This window comes from Euleptes europaea, chromosome 6 (genome assembly GCF_029931775.1).
Source record: "Euleptes europaea isolate rEulEur1 chromosome 6, rEulEur1.hap1, whole genome shotgun sequence".
Lineage (NCBI taxonomy): Eukaryota > Metazoa > Chordata > Lepidosauria > Squamata > Sphaerodactylidae > Euleptes > Euleptes europaea.
In genome coordinates this window covers 25,314,006-25,333,700 of record NC_079317.1, presented here as the reverse complement: position 1 = coordinate 25,333,700, position 19,695 = coordinate 25,314,006, and the positions used below count along the sequence as shown (strand labels likewise).

The following is a 19,695-nucleotide window of genomic DNA, read 5'->3' as shown; positions in this document are numbered from 1 at the left end:
AGCTTCATATATTCATCTAATCACTTGTAGAAACATGGGGATTAAGAGGACACTAAAGGATCAGAAAATAATCCCCACACCAAAAAAAAAAAAAGTCAAGTGAACAATTTACCACAAATACCCTATATTACCTGCAGTTGCTCTAGTTCACCAAGACCAGGATTGTCCAGAATTTAGTGGAAAGTGTGTTTTAAAGAACTGTAATCTCTCCTCTGAAAAGGAAAAAAAATCTCTGCCCTTATCACTAAGCCTTAAAAGTAGACTTTATATAAAATGGCCATACCAGTTTGCAATCCTTAAAGAGTGTCAAATGCCCTTAACCGATAAGATCTAATGCTTAAAAACGACGTTTGTGTGTTCCTGCAAATACTGGTAAAAGGATTTTGAATCATTCCCCCCCCTTTTTTAAAAAAATCACCATTACTAGTTAATATTGTGAAGTCAGCATGTAACCAAAAGGTAGCCAAAGCGAACTGCAAATCGTATTAATCGGTCTCAACTAGCTGGGGTGCAGAGGAAGTCCTTGCAAAGCCTTTTAAGCACACACGCAAGTCTGTGAAGTTTTAAGTGTCATACAACCTTGCTCAACACTATCCTAACACAAGGGTCTCAGGATGATGGCTAAGGAGTTGTACTGGACTGATCTTGCTCTGGAAAACACGAATGCACTGTACAAATATCTGCAGATATCACAAACTGTTCCCAAGCATCTATTGGTAAGGAAGTTGGTGGGTGAGATTTGATGACCAACTCAAGCCTCTTTACTCATGTGAGGAAATTATATTGACTTGACTCGAAGATATCATATGAGCAAAGCTAAAACCTTTGCATCGGTAAGATTTTATTGTTGTTATATGCAGACTGTCATTTAATTTTGATTTTTAACCTCATACCTTTTAGGGCTACGTCCTGCTTTGGTACATCAGTGAAATGAACCCTACCTTTTTTACCATCCACACAGGATTAATACAGGATTTTAGTGTTTACATAGAAAAAAATAGGTATTTATGTCATTTCTTTTCTTCTGTATTCAAGCTGTTTCTAACAGTTTCTAAGGACATATTCATGGCTGCTTGAAGCATATCTTCTTCTCTCATATCACCTCCTAGCAGGAAACAGAACCAAAACGTTTTAGTTCTGATATTCTGCTGCAAAAAGGAGAACATCGGTTTCATGTCTTTTCTTTAGATTTTACTGAATTTTATTAATACCCCCATAAATCCTGAGAACTTTATTTTTCAAGCATGCACAGAGGAGGGGAAAATCAGCTCTGCTACTGGAATAAGAGAATCAAAAGAATTCAAAAAAAGGAAAATTTCAAAATCACACTGTAAATCGTGATTTCTTACACAGATTACCATGGCAGCGATGCGGTTCTTGTGCTTAAGAGTGCTGGGTTAGGATCTGGGAGCCCCAGGTCCAAATTCCCACTCTGCCATGCAAGCTCACTGGAGGACCCTGATCCCATTCTGCACTCTACCTCATAGGGAGGTTGTTGTGTTGATAAAAATGGAGAAGATGGGAACAATGCTGTAAGCTTCTTTGTGTCCCACCAGAGAGAAAAGTGAGGTATAAATATCTAAAGTAAATCCAATGAGGTGAGGGAGGAGGATGTAGGGACAGGAATAAATGGAGTATCAGCAAAGTGGTGGGAATGATGGAAGATGGCTGCAGGATGACAAAGGAAAATCAGGAATGCCCCATGTGGCCAGCAGAGCACTGGGCAATTAAATGGGCTCCTCATTGGTTGGTATTATTGCTGACCCATCCCCTTCTTTGCTACTTAAGTCAAAAGAGTGTGCTGTCAGGAGCTGCTGACGTGGCAGAAGACACACCTTCACCTGTCACGTGTTTTATTGCACCAGCAGCCACAACTCATTGAAAACAATTACTCTAGATAGTTTATCGATTCACGCAAAGGCTGGTACGGTTATAGCAGGCAGCCCACAAGCTGTATCAGATCATTATTACAGTGGCTTCATGAAGCAGAGAGCCCTATCGGCCCAAATCAAAAAGAGGGAAAGCCACAGAAACAGCCTGTCATGCAAGAGACCCCCACACTTGCTTCTCTAGCAGAAATGGAAAACCAATCTGGTAGAGAAATTAGACCAATAAGCCAAATGATATGTGCTGTAGCATGACTGATCAAAGTAGTACCTGGATCGGTCCCCAGTGCATTTGAACTTGTAGTTGGTACATCATGAAATTCTTGGTTCTGGCATTGCTGATGCAACTGCTGCTGTCTGAAAGAATCAAACAATCAACATTAGGTTTTTAAAAACAACGCATTAAAATTAAATTATATATAAGCTTTAGTAGGTGTGTAAAGTAAGGCTAAATCATTTTACAGATACTTACTAGTGCCCTTCAGAAATATCCTTTTAGATTTTCTCTAAACTCAGCCACAACAATCAAGGGAAACCTTAACAAGCAATTCTGAAAGCTAAAAGTAAATAAAGACATATGACCGTGTTTGAACTGATATTCAGAGACCTTGAACAGAAGGCTCCATGTTATGTCCTGTAACTTCAATAGTACATACTTGACTTTAGACAACTGATGGCAGAGCTCTTCTCTGGTAGAAGGAGCCTCTTCCACACACACCCCAAAAGCAATGCCACCAGTGGAACGGAGGATATATAAGAATATAACAAAAGCCATGCTGGATCAGACTAAGGCCCATCATGTCCAGCAGTCTCTTCACACAGTGGCCAACCAGGTGCCTCTAGGAAGCCTATAGACAAGACAACTGCAGCAGCATCCTGCCTATGTTTCACAGCATCTAATATAACAGGCATGCTCCTCTGATTCTGAATAGGTATACATCATGACTAGTATTCATTTTGATTAGTAGCCATGGATAGCCCTATCCTCCATGAACATGTCTACTCCCCTCTTAAAGCCTTCCACGTTGGGAGCCATCACCACATCCTGGGGCAGGGAGCTCCACAATTTAACTACAAGTTGTGTGAAGAAATACTTCCTTTTATCTATTTTGAATCTCTCACCCTCCAGCTTTACCAGATGACCCTGCAAATTATTGCATTAATAAGTAGTTCTGACAAAGTGTTTTGCATCTTTAATACCTCTCGGAATGTCTTTGGTGATATTGATTTGATTGGGGATGCAAGTACCCAAATTAATAGATCACAAAAATTTACCAGGATCAATCTGACATGGTTCCTTCTTGTGCAAATTCTTACATGATTTGGGGGGGGGGTCCCCCCACCAACCCCCCTTTCCTCCACAACCTCCCCCTAACCATGCCAACATCCCAAACCATCCCTTAGTGTCCCCTTACCCTCTTCAATGAAGTTAGGTCATGGTTTTTGGGATCCATGTCACTATTTTTATAACAGTTGTTTGCAAGAGACTACAACAGTGCAATCCTTAACAGAGCTACACCTTTCTAAGCCCACTCAAGGAGCCTAGAAGGGTGCAATTCTGCTTAGTACTGCCCTCCTAGACATACAATATGGTATGCACAAATTCCAACATACACACTTCATTACTTTTCAAAATAGGCCTGCCTTCTCTTTCGCAGCTCTTCTGATGTAAGAGATTCAGACTGATTTGTTGCAGCGGAGAGTGGAGTATTAAGGGTGGAAGAATCGGAAAAGCCAGTCCGATGGCCGCCTAAAATCAAAACACATATATGCATGCAGTTACTGTGACAGACCGAGTTCAGGTAAGGATAACAAAAAGTTCTCGATCAGGTGAGATCAGCTCTAGATGGCAGAAGAGGAGGGAGGGTAGGCCATTAACAGAACTGCTCAGAGTTCCCCTTCAATATAACTTCCTCTCTCACTTAGGACACAGCCACGTGGCTCTTCTTTTGAAGGATGAATCCGATGGTTCCCATGCATCCCCCTGTGGGAACGCAAGAAGCACCCTCCATAGTGCCTGGATTCAGGTCAACTGAGACTGTACTCTCCAGTTTTGTGCTGATGTTGAAGAGGCCATCAGAGGGAGGGCCTTGGTCTAACTCTAGCTGAGGACCCTATCCCTGAGGAATATTTTATACCAGGGTATTTTGTATGGGCCGCCAATTACACTGAGCCAGTTTGGGAACTGATCTTTGGTAGAGAAGTAGTATAAAAATTAACAAAACACCCACAGCACACATACATAGTGCTTCAGGTCATGCTGTCCCCCTGGCAGTCCTTATGAAGAATGCGGATCCAACATGGAGCGTCTTAGCGTGAATAGTTGGTTTCTCACTCTCAAGCATAGGGGTACGGGAAGAGGCATTTGTCCAGTCCACAGACAACTTCACGACCATATGCTGCAGTGCCCAAGTGGAAACATGGAAAAGGTGTTGCAGAGACATGCCCACACAGTTGCACAAAGGTACATGTCACGCTACTGCACCCCTTTGCATTGGATTGCAAGAACAATCCCTCAATATGGGGTTATTTTCAGTTATCTCACATGCACACATGAAGCTTCCTTTATTCATAGGTATATCAGGGTCAGTAGTATTTGCTCAGACTGGCAGCGGCTCTCCTGGGTCTCAGGCAGAGGTCTTTCACATCATCTACCTACCTGATCCTTTTGGCTGGCCATGCCAAAGACTGAACCTGGGACTTTCTGCACACAAAGCAGACAGATTCTCTGCCACTGAGCCACATCCCTAGCCCCACCCCAGAAGACCACAGTGGAAGTCCCTCCAGAAAACAATAGAAAATTAAATTGCAGGGTCTAAAAATTCTAATATTTAACTGCCAGATGAAATGTCAATCCCTAGGAAAGGTAAAGTAACTCACAATACAATCCTATGAAATGTTACTCTCAATCCTACTCAGTTACCCACTCAGTTATCTAGTGATTTAGACCAGGGTAACTCTGCATAGGTTTTCACTGTTTTTGCTCGTCTACTCTATACAAAGCTATGGATAATGAAAAGCATAAACAATAGGACTAACGTTTTAACATTGAAAAGCAGCATTTTACCCTGCATACTTAGTTGAATGGCTCTACGGAGATCCGCTTCTTCATCCTCCATATCAATTTCCTGCCTGCTGAGAGCAAGAGCTTTTTGGAAATTCTCTTCATCTTCATCTACCACGCCCGTCCCATCAAATGGTTGGCTAACATCTAAGGCTTGTTCAAGGTCTGCCTTTTGTATCCTGAAAAGGTGAAAGACGATGTTTTATTTCTTGTGTCAAGTTTAAAAATAAAACAGAGCTTTGCCAAATTTTCAAACTCGCAGACAACCCTTTTTCACAATCTCTTTATATAAATGCCCTGGTTTTAAAATACTTTACGACACAGTTAGAAGACAAGATGTTAAGAGTTTAAACCATGCAGAAGTCTTAACTACTCATAGAAGACTGACTTTGCTCACTAACCACAAGATTCACTGGTGAAGTTCCCTTCTTTGCAGTGACCTCAGTCATGAGATCTCACTTCCTCTTAAAGATAGGACTTAACTTCCGCCCTTCTAAAGGCTGTGCTGTTCTACAGACTTCTTCCAATCCCAGCTGACTGACTGGAGATTTCAGTCGAGCCTACACTTCAAATCAAGAGTACTGATGAAGCCTTGTTACACCACAGTAAATAGGGAAGGTCCTACTCCCACAGAAGAAAGCAGACAAAACCTTATGAGCCTTCGCCTACTGGAGCACATGGGGGGAAATCCACATAAGTATACCCTTCCTCCACTGATGAGAATCCCCAATACAAGACATCAAAATTCGGAATGTAAAGTAGCTAATAATATCACTTTTAACAAGAACACACTAAACTTCCATAGTAAGAAGTTACTTGGCCAGCTCCACCCAATAACAATAGAGGAGGGTAGGAAAAGGGTTTGCCTTCAGCTCAAAATGTTTTGGAAGAGCAAGAAACCCCTTCCCCAAAATTAGGCACTGCTACCCCTGCAAACACCAAACAACCCTGTGCCTTCACATAGACAGCACAAATTATCTTATAAAACCTAATCGACAGAATTTATATTGCCAAATGCTCATAAAGTGTCGCTGTTTTAGAAACCTGCTGCACAGGTAGGAGGAGATTAAAATGCTGCTCTGGCATGATTCAGTTGGGAGGAGTCACGTCGGCCTTAGTGAGAAGGAAAACATAGAAGGTTTTAAAAGGAAAGCAAACAAAATCTTGGAGGATAGGTCAATGGATGACTACTAGCCACGATGACTAAAGGGAATCTCCGTATTTAGAGGCAGTGCTAGGAGGCAACATCAGGAGAAGGCCTTGGCCTCTACATTTTGTTTGGAGGCCCTCTGGGGGAACTGGTTGACCACTGGGTGAAGCAGGATGGTGGACTAGATGGACCACTGGTGTCATAAAACAGGGCTCTTATTCTACAGATGCTTTTCAGCAAAGATGTGATGTCAGAATACTCAATAGGGTCATGGATAGACTCTGGCACAACCCCCTTGACTTGAAACTATATTCATTGCAACTATATTCCTTCACTTGAAATCTCTGTTACAGCTACAGTCACTTGGATATCAGTAACGATAGCATAACATATACTAGACTAATAACCACTTTGAAAAAAGTTTATCTGCCACTGCTGAAACCATCACTGGAAGTTAGATTTACTGTTAGTGTCATGCAAGCCTTCCAACAGGCAACCATGTTCTTAAATATCCCATACAGCAATGTGCAATAGACATGGAGACACTATAGGATAAGTCTGAGTACCAATTTGAGTACCATATCTCTTTAGCTTACATACAGTAGAAGCAAAAACAAACAGAAGGTAAAGATGCCTTTCAAGTTACCGCTTGCTACCATCTCTGAATTAACCATTGCCTCCTTACATCCAGGATTTAAGTACTCACAATCAACATGCAACACTTATTAAAATACAAGTTTTTATTTACCTTACCTCTGATCTCTTGTTTGCAGTGTGTCTTCCCCAATCAATTTTGGCCGCTGCATCTGCTGCACCCGAATCATTTGCAATAATTGATCAGCCTCACAATCTGGTAAGTCACCCTTTACAACAAATATAGAATAACCTGAGGAAAAATTAAAGATTTGTGAGACTATTGATAATAATGACATGAAGTCAAGGGGGAAGTCAGGTTAGATATAATAGGGAAAGAAGAGAGATAAGAACATAATTTAAGTACCATTCACCAGTACTGTGCAATTCTGTTTCCCTTCATTTTTCAAGACTTGGCAATTCCATAGCTTTGTTCATAAAAATTGAGGAAGAGAGGTTTCATGCATGAATTCTATTCTGCTTTCAAGTAATAGTGTTCACTGTCTGAAAGTTAGCCTTACCTTCCTGTTGTAACTGAGCCAGAAAAAGTGCAAGGTAAGTATCAGATATTAGTTCTGGACCCGTTAAGAGAGAGTTCAAGTTGAACCACTGTAATTTAAAAAACAAAATACATTTCAGTCCAAGGCAATTAACAAACAGTCAACAGACCAGCTTTGTACCCAGAAAGATACCTAACTACCATCTGGGAAACTGCTATGTAAGGTACACATTTCTTTCAAACGCAAATTAATGGATTGAATCCAGAACAACATGTCCATGGGCACAAATCCATGGAACATGATTTCCCCTTCCTGCGGCCACCCACAATGCCCCCTCAAATCCTGTTCCCCAGATTTTAGGGGAGGAAAACTGCACTCTGGAAATGTTAGCCTGGATCCAAGCCAATGATCTGGCCGTCATCTCTGAAATGTCTAGAAACAGGAAAGTTGCTACCCTGTCACAAAAGGAAAACCCGCATAGTATTCAACTGAATAGATGTGAATGATTTAAGGTGACTGAAACAGTCCCCTGCTTGCAGGCAGCTAATCAAAACTTTTAGTTTCTTCCTGGTTCACTTCTAGTGAACACTGGCAAACCGGGATGGAAGCTTTAGTATTTTGGAAAAGGGGGGCACAGGGTCTTAAGCAGTATCATGTGTACATGGGATATAACTGCAGATGTAGCCAGGAATGTCAGATGCTGCTTCTGTTGGAGGAGTTTCCATTGCCAGAAGCACAAACTACTCTGAAAACTCAACAATTGCTGCAGCAGAAATACCAATAACCCAGGTGTTTTTCTTCAGCAGACACCTGTCACTTCCTTGGTAAAGGTCCGTAGTCTGCTGACTAGACCACCCATGGAGAAATCAGTTGCAGTATTGTGGAGAGACTGACAGTGCTATCCTATGCATATCCAAGCTATTAATAGGCTTAGTCCCTGGAAACTCTGAATAGGATCGCACTGGTAAAAGTTGTAGTCCCTTTAAAAGCCCTGTCTTAGCGCACTTATTTGCATTTTCTTGCTCACAGAAATGATTATGACCTATAAAGCGGCCAATGCTGCGCTCAGTATCATACAGGATGTAATGATTTACTGACTTATAATGTAAAAAGTGAAGAAAACTTAACATGGATCGCAAGGTACTGGCATTCATATTTGCTCTTAATCTTTGAAAGATGATGCATTTTCAAATTGCCATGATATCCAGAAGCAGAAGTTAATGGGCACTAAAATTGCATTGCCTGAACTAAACTAGGAGCTCAAAAGGACCAGCCTGTTCACTCCTGAAATCCACCCCATTGGTCATCCCTCATTGAGGAGATGACGCACGTTTTTAAAGTTGTCCAGAGTGCAAAACCCTTGGAGTTGTGTTCTAGAAACAGGCACCAAATGACACACTGCCATCTCCAGACATATTTATGTGAAATCTGCATTTGAGCAGCTATCACTCCTCTAAAACTAAAGTCCCAGACTTGTAAATAGGTAGGACTGGATCTCACCAATCATTTCCACAGATGGGGAAGAGGACAATTTCTGCCAATCCCCCACTCCTGCAGCAGACTTCTGGAACCTCCCCCCTCCCCAACACTGCCCCCCAGGGATTCCATCATCCAGGAACAGCATTTGAGAAGGCATTTTGGTCTACAGTAGGAGGCAGAGAAGTCATCCTCCACTGACTGAAATCCTTCAGTGGAAATCTGACTGGATCCAAGCCAGAACCTAACAACAACTGGTCCCAAAGGCTCCTCATTCCCAAGCTTGGTCAACTTTTAAGCAAGGAGAAAAAAAATAAGACAATGTCACCTGTTTTCCTAACTTTCGAACTGTAAACCAGTGTTCCTTATAGTTACAAATAAAAGATCTTTCATTTCTGAAAGAAGAAAAACAAAAACAAATGATGCACAGAATTAAATCCTAGAGTTCATTTGGAAAAAATATATATATATATTTGGCTATCACTACTGTCACCATTATTTTAAAAGCCATTTCAGTAAACACAGATATGATTAAATACAGGTTATTTGATCATTTAATCTATTGTGATGGTTCAGAGTATTCCGACAGCGCTCACTGGTAATACATTTACTGCTAGAGATGCTTTCTAAGTACAGACACAAGCGGTGATGTCATAAAACAGATATGATGCCACGGACCATTCAAAATCAGCATTCTGTGATGCCACAGATACTGAGATGTCATGAAGGCTCAGAGGACAAATAGACATGTAAGGCCTCAATAGTATGAAAAAGAAAAGGCTGAGGGGATAAAACCAGAACTTGAGATAGTAAATTTTCAAAAGGTACTCTGACAAAAATAATAGGTTCTCTCTCTCTCTCTTGAATTATTTTGTTTTGTATAATGGAAGCAGGGAGCTAAAAAGAAAGTCTTACATAGGGTCGATCCCGAACCTCTGATACTCTGGGCTGTTGAAGAGGATTAGTTCTAAACCCCAAACTTTCAAGGCATTGCTTATAACCTGTCAAAAAACAGCACTTTTCATGAGACAAACCAGTCAGTTATAAATTTAAGCAATGCAACCATTTTAGCCACTATAGCAAAAAAAACAAAAAAAAAACAGAACAAATATTGTTTTCACAACTCTGTGACTGGAAAAAACTATAACTTTCATTAAGAGGAAACCAGTGGGGATCAGAAAATCAAAAACCTTCATGAATCTACATTCAGCAGACCACATATAGAAACACATTTAAGGGTGGGTAACAAATGCACAATTTGACCGAGATACTCTCAAAAGGCACAGGTAACCCTTGAACTGATGTTATAAGCGTCTGTACAATGATCACCTTCAATTTGCCTTCAAAACATCAACCTTATTCTTAATGCCCGAACTGCCAGCTAATTGCCAGATACTTTCATTTATGAACACAAAAGCTTTTAGCACAAGACTGTGTCATCTTTTTCCTAAGATGCCACTGGAGAGAGTCAAGTGCTAATCGGGCCAGGTGATCCTCGCACAAGATGTGTGCTGTACGGAATAACTAGTGAGGTTTGACCGGAGTCCTAAGGAATTTCTATACGTTTTTGGACAATTGGGATGCTACATTTTTAATCTGAAATACATGGTTAGGTCTCAGACTTCTTGGCACGTTGTTTAACGACACAACCCAGCTTCCTCTCAAGGCAGACACACTGATGCATGAGCATAAAGCAATTTAAAAAAAGGGGAACTGTACTTTGCTTGTCGAAGTTGGCAGTTCTGAGGATTCTCTCAGCAAATTCTTAAGCAGAGTTATAGCCTTCTAAGCCCACAGAAGTCCATGGGCTTAGAAGGGTGTAAGGATTGCACTGTATACCCATTTACAAATACAAGGCAGCTCTACAGTTTGCTGCTTGTACTTTGGCATTCATCACAGTCAAAGGTGCATCGGTATGTGTATCTAAGTTATTTACTTATTAAATGGATGTGTTGCCTCTCCTTGCCGAACCACAAGCCAATTTACAACAGCAACAAGATGTAATACAATATCGGATTTCCCAAGCACATATACACAGGCTGTCTGCAGTGTGGGGGTTTTGTGTGAGCAAATGTCAACACAACACCAGTGTACACACAACCAATCTGTCTGCCGAATAAAATGTGGAGCTTTCACTAAAATTATAATTTTGTGACTACGGCAAACCAAAATAACCCCCAAAGATTTAAATTTAAGGGCTTAATTCTATTCCTGGTCTATTTACCAAGGACAAAATTTACTGGAGATTTCCCTTGCATCAGCCCAAACAAAACAGATTCACACAACAGCATTTTCAGTTGTAAAATAAAGGAAGCATTCAATGCTTTACTGTTTTTGGCCCCTTTGGAGCAGCGATATACACAAAGCCTATTGCTTCAACATAACGTAAGCCTTCCAATTTCACTAATACCTCTATACAAACTGTTGGGGAGGGCTTAAAATTGTGGACCAAAGCTACATAAATTGGCTATATTTGTATTTATATTTGTTCTTTAACAGTTTTTGTAATGCAAAACATTTTAAAATAGCCACTTTTAACACAGTTTCTCCTAAAATGTTAATGGCTTCTATCAGCACCAACTAAAATTCATTATACATTTATATTTGCAATAAATTTTTCAAGATAATTGAGAATTCAGGGAAATACTTACTTGAATAGAGAAGAAACCACTGTCGTCCATATTTCCAGAAGGCTGCTGTTCAACACAGGTTGAAAAAGAAAAACAGTTGATTTTCCATATTACTACATGAGGGGGTTATGAGAAATCAGAAATAGAATGTGGCATGTCTTCTCAACACATTTTACCTACTTCAATACACACTTTTAATGACATAACTCTTAAAAATTGCAAACACACACCATAAACTGCCCTGTGCTACCCACCCATAGCTAAATGTAGGTCCCTATTGACTGGGAGTGCTTCTCCGGGGACTCAGGTTGGGGATTTTGTATTATGTTCTACCGAATACTTTCAACTACAGATCCCAGGGATTGAACCTGGGACCTAAATGCAGACACACCTCTTGCCACCAAGCCTTTCTGTGATACCACAGCATCAGTTCTCTCATTGGATTATTTTGTGATCCATGTTCTCTCCTCTCATTGGATTACTTTGGGTTGCTGCCAGAGTGTTTTCTTTCACTGAGTCACAATAGTGTGCCTAGAACTACACACAACTAGATATGTGAAGGTCCGTAATAAAACTATTTCCCCCCAAGGCCTTTTTTCAAATTTTCAAATGAAAAAATTGGAAATTTGGGGGAATACTAAAAAAAACTCCTATGAAATATTTTCTCTTTTAGGATGAGTGAAATGATTTTAAAGAAAAGGTGGGCATGCTGTAGACATTGTTCTCTTAAGGACATTGTGAAAGCACTACTTTTTAAGAGATAGAGATATTTTGGGGGAAAGTGAAATAGTTGCAGCATTTCACATTTTAAAAACCAAAATTAGCATTTTTTGTTTTAAAAGCTTACTATAGCTTAAAGGGCCCTGACCTGGATGGCCCAGGCTAGCCTGATCTCGTCAGAACTCAGAAGCTAAGCAGGGTCAGCCCTGGTTAGTATTTGGATGGGAGACCACCAAGGAATACCAGGGTTGCTGTGCAGAGGAAGGCACTGGCAAACCACCTCTGTTAGTCTCTTGCCATGAAAACCCCAAAAAGGGGTCGCCATAAGTCGGCTGCGACTTGACGGCACTTTACACACACACACACACACACACACACACACACAGCTTAAAGGGCTGCCTTCTCCATTTGATTTACCACATTTTATATGCCACCTTTCTTCCTTAATGGAACTGAAAATTGAGTGCAAAGACTTCCCAGGAGGACATCCATTCGAGCACTGACCAGAGCCAATTTCAGCAAGGCTGCTGTATCATACATAACCAGCACGCATCTTCACAACCCCCTGGCTTGGTTAACAAGCAACAGCAAATCACTGCTTAGTTTATATGAGCAAGCTTCAAGTTAATACTCTCTGTCTTCCCTTATTGCTCTGATCGATTCCTTCCTTTTTGCAGGACATCCAAATCAGTTTGCACCTGGCCCTCCAAGCTGTGGTTTGAGCACAGCTTCCAATCTGGACTTGAAGGGTAAGCACAAACCATAGTTCACCAACTTGGATGTAACAACAGACTACTGTTTGCTGCAACTCAGGAAAGGGGAAGGAATCGCAACATGTGCAGAGAGCAGAGAGAATGCAACTGAACTGGCTCACTAAGTGCCATAAGGCAGCGAGAGCTGCTGATCTGCTATGGTATCACAGAAAGGCTTGGTGGCAAGAGGTGTGCAAGCAGATCTGCTCACCATTGGCTTAGCTGCCGATTAGGGATGTGCGCTTGGGTATACCCGAGCCCAAAAAATACCTGAAAAATACCTTACCGGATATTTTTCTCCCTGCAAACCTAGTTATCCTGAACCGAAATAATCCCTCCCCCAAATCAGTGTTTTATCCAGGATTTCTGGATAGCTGCAGTTAAAGGTCTCCCAGGGCCAAAGACAACTAGAGAAAATTAATTTAGAATGTTAATAAGCAATTCAAATAATCCAACAAGTATAGTCTACTGGATTTTCAAATGACCCACTGTATGTACAGATTAGTTAAGCTGTTAATGGGAATCGACTGATAAGGGCTTGTTGGTTATGTAGAGATGTAATGGAGCAATTCACAATAGAAACTTTGCTGTGTTTATTTAAGGAATATCATGCCTCTTTCAGCCATATATGGCAGAAATCTCTCCTTGAAATGAAGTGAAAGCAATCACTGTTTGCAATTGCCTTCCTGTTCCGCCTACATCATGTGGGCATGCTGGAGGTGTGGGATCAGAATGAGTTACAATGACAGAAATCAAGGTGACAGTACAAAGTAGCACCTAAGGGGGGTCATCATATGGAGTAGGTGTCAGAACCTATGAAGTTGGCACCTAGGGCAAATCCCAGAGGGTGCAGCCGTGACCAACAATTACCAATTCAGGACAAAAAAGCCTGTGTGTCTATACTTCCCACTCTGTGCTGCCCCAGAATGTCTCCATTTTCCAACTACCAGTTCACAGTGAGACAGAAAATCTATTCCCCCTTCTCTGTCCCCCAGGCCATCATCTTTTATGTGTCAATTTGCATTCAAAAAGTACAAGAGAAAGAGAAGACATTTCTTAATAAACGACCCTTACTCTGAAGTGGAGCTTTTCTCATTGTAAGGCACTCATAGTAAATTTGTACAAGACACATTGCAAGATTTATGTCCAGTAACCTGAACAGCTTTAAAACCCTGTTACCTGTAAAAATGTCCTATATTCTTCGCTAGAGAGCCCTCCCTCGGCCATCCTTATCCTCTCTTCTTCATCTAGTTGCTGTGCAATAGAAGACAACTCCACAGGACTGAAATATTCCCCCTGTAGCAAGTTATTCAGACAGTGCTGGGCACATAGCGAGCCTTCTTGCTGAATGGAAAATCAAACACACACACAAAAAAAACCCCCAATGATTATTGTTTAGATGTCACCGTTTTATTGCTCAAAGACCAAATCTGTAAACCACAGAAATACTTCTGCTCCTTTCCAATATATTGCTTCTGTAATACATTGGAAGATTTTCTGACAGTAAAGAACATAAGAAAGGATCTGCTGGATCAGACCAAGGCCCATCAAGTCCAGCAGTCTGTTCACACAGTGGCCAACCAGGTGCCTCTAGGAAGCCACAAACAAGATGAGTGCAGCAGCACCATCCTGCCTGTGCTCCACCGCACCCAAAATAATAGGCATGCTCCTCTGATACTAAAGAGAATAGGTATGCAGCATGACTAGTATCCATTCTAACAGCCATGACTACCCCTCTCCTCCATGAATATGTCCACTCCCCTCTTAAAGCCCTCTAAGCTGGCAGCCATCACCACATCCTGGGGCAGGGAGTTCCACAATTTAACAATTTAAAGATTTTTTGACAGTAAAAGGGACATTCTTCCAACATTCCCTTCCTGATCTCTTTACTCAGTTTTGCTCAACTGAAATATTTAACATTCAAACGTTTTTCAAGGTTATAAAATACACACATGGCACAATGGTTCCAGCAAGTTCATGCCACAGCAGAACTCCACACACGTGCTCTGCGTACATGTACGTGTTCAAATAACCTCTTCGGCTGCATCCTGGAGTAGCAATACTTTTCCTGGGTAGCAAATGTGCCCAGGTGAAATACTGATGCACGTATTAAATACCAAGAGAAAATATGCACATCAGTGTGTATTACACAACTACGACAGCAACACTGTAGTAAAGCCAGTTAGGAAACAGTGTTATGGCGCATCACATAATACACTGTTTTTCTTCTAAGAGGAAGCAAGGCAGGAAGCACCCCCCTGCAGTTCTGTACTGCTACTTTTTTTTTTTTTTTTTAAATAGTAGTTTGAAAAAAATTACCACTGGGTCCAGTTGCAGATAAACTGGACAGGAAGACCTTTTCCACTTGCAGGAGACTCTCTCCTAATCAGTAATCACTGCTTAATGTTAGAAAGATAGTTTATGGACATGCTATTGAACAAGATGCAGTCTGAATTTTGACCACTATTGGTGAAGATAAATTTCTTATTGACGGGCACATTAATGATATACTTGCCATAGCATATAAAATACAGAAGTACGTGGTTTCACACACATTTTAAAGACGGACACATTCTCATTCAGTTAAAACAGCAGCAAAACCTCTAATAGAACCATTCTTTTATTCTGCCCTGTTGCCAATCATTCCAAAACTCAAGGAAACTGTTCCATAACACCTCCCCACGCCCCACACGAAGTGTGATTAGGACCTCTGACTTTAAGAGACATTCCCACCTGCTCCTCAGCTATTCGTTCCCACTGCAGAAGGCAACAGACAAGCAAAAAGGAGAAGCAGCTGAGGTGCAAATAAGGACTCCTGGTACTATACACACTGAGGAAGAAAGGGGTTAAACATCCCTTTGTTCATTGTTTGCCTGGGAGAAAAGGGCTCAGGTGCACAACAGGGTTGAGCCCATGGTCAAAGGAGGGGACTGCATTAGACGCCAGAAGGCAATCCCCTGTAGGCCGGAGCGAGTCCTTGGACTGCAAGGTGACTACCCTATGGTAAGTTCAGCATGAAATAGCAGAACATTTTCTAACAATCCATGACAAAATGTTTCCACACAATCTACACAGGGCTGCTTTGCATTCAGCTACAATGAAATTTTCATAATGCTATGTTACATCCCTGCCTTGCAATTTTAGGTATATCCTTCAGGCTGCTGGTAGGAATGGGGCGTGCATATGCCTTGGCAGAAAGAATGTGCCTAGGAAGGTGCCAGGCTGCAGCTCCTAATTAGATTCATGTCATTACTCAATCACAAGTAGTCCAGTTTTAAAGCTTCTCTAGTCCTGTGTTTCTTACTTTAGAAACTATAATATAGCTCTGGATGGAAAGTTACTGAAAATATTCATATACTTTTGTAAAAAGATTTTTCTTCTCAGCATAAAACAAAGCTGCAACTGTTAAAGCTACTTACTGTTTAAAAAAAACTCTCAAGAGTCAAGAAATATATTTGTTTTGCATATGTCCTCACTCCAAAGGAGCTCAGACCAGCAGACCCAGGTTTCTCATGCGCTGTCTCATATAAGTTCACATTAGTTTACCTTTCTTACGATGCCTACTAGATCCCCAAGCAGAAAGGGGGAGGGATGGAATAGGAAAAATCCAATGAAAAGTCAGGGTAGTGTCAGACAAGGAGCTAGGAGACAGTGTAATAGATCAGCTCAGGAGATGGCTTTTATTAGGGATAAAGTTTTTCCTACACTGATTGTGTTGCCTTAAGCAGATACAATGCATGCAGTGTTTTTGTTCTCTTCCCCCTTCTTCAACAATCCCAGCCCAACTGCATTATTATATCTTATTAGGAAGCTTTGCTGTTAGCTTAAAATATTACATCTGATTGTCATACTTGTGATCTATTTTGAGTTCCAGGGAGAAAGGCAGACTACAAATGAAAATAAAAAAAATAAATCGAGAGGAAAGAACAATGTACATCATCACCCTGAGTTCCTTAGAGGAAGGGCAAGATAAAAATGTAGAAATCAGTGACCCCCACAATGTGCTTTCCACTCATGTTCCAAATCATTATTTACTAGAATGCCATTATAATGTGGCTCTCTTAAAGCCTAAGCAGGGAGATGATTTATGGTTCTATCATGGAGCTCCAGGGCAAAAGAAGAGCTATTAGGAAACACCTAGTTTGGTGCTGGCTCTGACAGGACTCCTACTATGTCTGTGTGTGTCATGCATAGTGTACTCCATCAAGGAATCCTCATTTAAAATTCTCTCTCAGCTCCTGACATTCACAAACTGGCCTCAATGTAACAACTCAACTTAATCTCTCTCAGAGTGCTGTTTGTAAGCATAACCAAGTCTGCTCCCCAAGTTCCATGGATATAAACTTGATATATAGGACATGAGTGACCAAATTTTAGAGCGGCAGGTAATTAAGAATATGCTGCTTGAACCTCAGGACAAACATACAGCTGCTTTACCCAACCATCTTTCTCTCACACACAAACAGAAATTAAAGCTGCAACCAGTACAGTGGAGGCAGCTGTATTAAATCCAATTATGACAGAAAACACAAGTTTTTATAAGACTGTAAGTGAGCCAATAACATTGATAGGGCAAGAAAAACAATGTAGTGGTTGGCATATAAACATGATGATTTGTAAGGGACAAAGATCCACAGCTTTCAAGGAAACCATAGTATCTGAGAAGAGGGATGAAGTGTTTGGCATCTGAAAGATATATCTACCTTTGGCCACCTGCAACAAAATCACACACTCTTAATCCCCACTTCCTCCGTTTGTAATTCACTGCATATTGAAGCCCCCCACACACACACACACTAGAAGAATGGAGAGGGGGGAATAGCTTTTTGTGCCAGCCAGATTTCAATAGGTGCACACTTTAAAGGATGTCAAAGAAAAAAAGAACTAATAAATATTAAATTGTCATGAAAATGCCCTCACATACAAAGAAAAATATTATTGTCAACACACTGGCACATAATCTGCGTTTCCTATAAGGTACCACTTTGCTTCTCTCAAGCAACGGCAATCTAATTTCTTCAACGACTCCCTTTGCTAACGTACATACCTCGATTCAGAAAAAGAATTAGGAGCCTAAGAGCCATCTCACGGATCCTGCCTCCAACATTGGCCAGGAAGCCCACAAACAAGCCGTGAAAGCAACAGTCCTTGACCACAGTCTGACTACAACTCCGGGTAGTTGCCGGTACACTGCTCCTGTACATGGAGGCTCATCAGTCAGCAGCCGCCGACAGACCACATTCGGGTCCCACTCCCAGTGGCCACCTCCACGTCTAACAGCAACAAACCGCGCGACTTAATCCTGTACCGCGGGTAAAAAATTACTTCTCCTTGCACGGCTTGCCGCCGCCCCCCACTATACCAACCGCCTCCAAGGCACGCACTCACCCTCTCGTGGAAGATGGCCTCCATGTTTGTTTGTCTCCCACCCTCGCCAGCCTCTACGCCACATGACCACGGCCTGGCCAATCAGAGCCCTCTCCGCTTCATGACCCGCCGCAGCCAATCGCCGCCGCCTCCGCTTCGACCTGTGACGCTTCGTTTCACGCGCGCGCACGCACGCACACCCCGCTTCTGTGAGGGCAACAAACGGCATCCCTAGAGGGAAGGCGCTGAGCACCCCGCGCAACCTTGACCTCCGGTTCCCATGGTGTGTGTCAAGTCAAGTCGCTTCCGACCCATTATGTTGGATGCAAAAGCCAGACCCTGTTCAATAATTAAGATCAATCCACGGCTCAAAAAATAAAATAAATTATAAACGAACACTTTTCATTCAAGAACTCACTTAAAACAACAATTACAGAATTTGTATTTATTGTTAATACACTATTATTTGAAATACCATCTATCTGCATTGTTGTTTTAAGTGAGTTCTTGAATGAAGTGTTCGTTTAGAATTTATTTTATTTTTTGAGCTGTGGTGCTGTGGATTGATCTTAACTAACGTTGTTCAGCACACGTATCAATAGTTTAGACCCTGTTCAATGGCACAGACCCACCAAGACACAGGGACGACTCAGGTTATTTTTTTTTTAGAAGCAAGAGGTATATTTATTTATGCCAGCATAAGAGGGAATGTGGGTCTCCCGACCTAAAACCACACCTCTAAATTATTATACAAAATGGAGAGATATTTATACGCTTCTAGAGTCTTTTGTTAGATCAGATTTCATGATACACTATAATTTCGTGCTGCGTCCACCCCGAGCTCAATTTACGATTAGCTCACCATCGTATTATCCTGTATCAGTCTATGACATAATTTTACACCTGTGCAGAAGTTTAAACATTTGTTAGGATATACTGCTCCCTACTGGCTTATATAGATAACTACAGCTTACAAGATTTAATTAAACTTGTACCTTTATAGAATATTTTCCAATAAATTGAAATTCTACACTTCCCTCCATTAGAGGTCTCAATTTTAGCCTCTCCGCCCCTTCATCTTCCAGACTGGGAAGGGAAAGCAGCAAAGAAGGTCGCAACTGTTGCGTTTGTCTGCCAAGTAGAGGAGCGCCTCTCCGGACCCCCCACACCGGTTTTCAACCGAGACCAGACGTATGACTAATGAATGATCAAGACTGCAGCCCCTTGAAAGCGTCACCGGAAGCCTATCACCGGAGCGCTAACTAAATGACAACCTGCCCCCTAGCGTTAGGAGGCCAAGTGCTCAAATACCGCTGCCATCCGAACAGGTTCAAAAGCCTCTGCCAAAAACAGTCACTTAAAGTTACAAAGTAAACTTTTAAACCTTCTTAGATATCTGTGTACGACAAAAAAAAAAAAAAAAGACTGCTCCTTGTCCTCTTTCCAAGCCTCTGTACTTTCCCTTAGATTTGAATTTTACGTATTTATTTACTACCTGCCTTTCACAGCCCTTGAGC

The 19,695-nt window shown here is 41.5% G+C and overlaps 1 protein-coding gene across 6 annotated transcripts; it reads right to left on the bottom strand.

Annotated features, from left to right (window-relative positions):
* Positions 1-873: 873 nt before the first annotated feature.
* ATXN3 (ataxin 3) lies at positions 874-18,263 on the bottom strand. 6 transcript variants are annotated; one of them, XM_056851686.1, is made up of 11 exons: positions 18,200-18,263; positions 13,991-14,151; positions 11,361-11,405; positions 9,625-9,710; positions 9,038-9,104; positions 7,255-7,342; positions 6,854-6,986; positions 4,954-5,129; positions 3,513-3,636; positions 2,158-2,243; positions 874-1,105 (listed from the first exon to the last, which is right to left on the bottom strand). In XM_056851686.1, the coding sequence occupies exons 1-11, from the start codon at positions 18,261-18,263 to the stop codon at positions 1,011-1,013; spliced, it is 1,125 nt and encodes a 374-aa protein (XP_056707664.1). In that variant the 3' UTR covers positions 874-1,010. The 6 variants fall into 6 exon arrangements, with proteins under 6 accessions (XP_056707664.1, XP_056707665.1, XP_056707666.1 ...); XM_056851687.1 differs by having other exon boundaries at positions 13,991-14,155; positions 18,200-18,256; XM_056851688.1 differs by having other exon boundaries at positions 4,963-5,129; positions 13,991-14,155; positions 18,200-18,256.
* Positions 18,264-19,695: the final 1,432 nt, after the last annotated feature.

Coding starts and splice junctions, on each gene's coding strand:
- ATXN3 (XM_056851686.1), bottom strand. CDS start 18,263: ATGTGGCGTAGAGGCTGGCGAGGGTGGGAGACAAACAAACATGGAGGC. Junction 6,987..7,254: donor GGCTCAGTTACAACAGGAAG/GTAAGGCTAACT, acceptor ATTTTTCCTCAG/GTTATTCTATATTTGTTGTA. Junction 1,106..2,157: donor TGCACTGGGGACCGATCCAG/GTACTACTTTGA, acceptor GTTTCCTGCTAG/GAGGTGATATGAGAGAAGAA.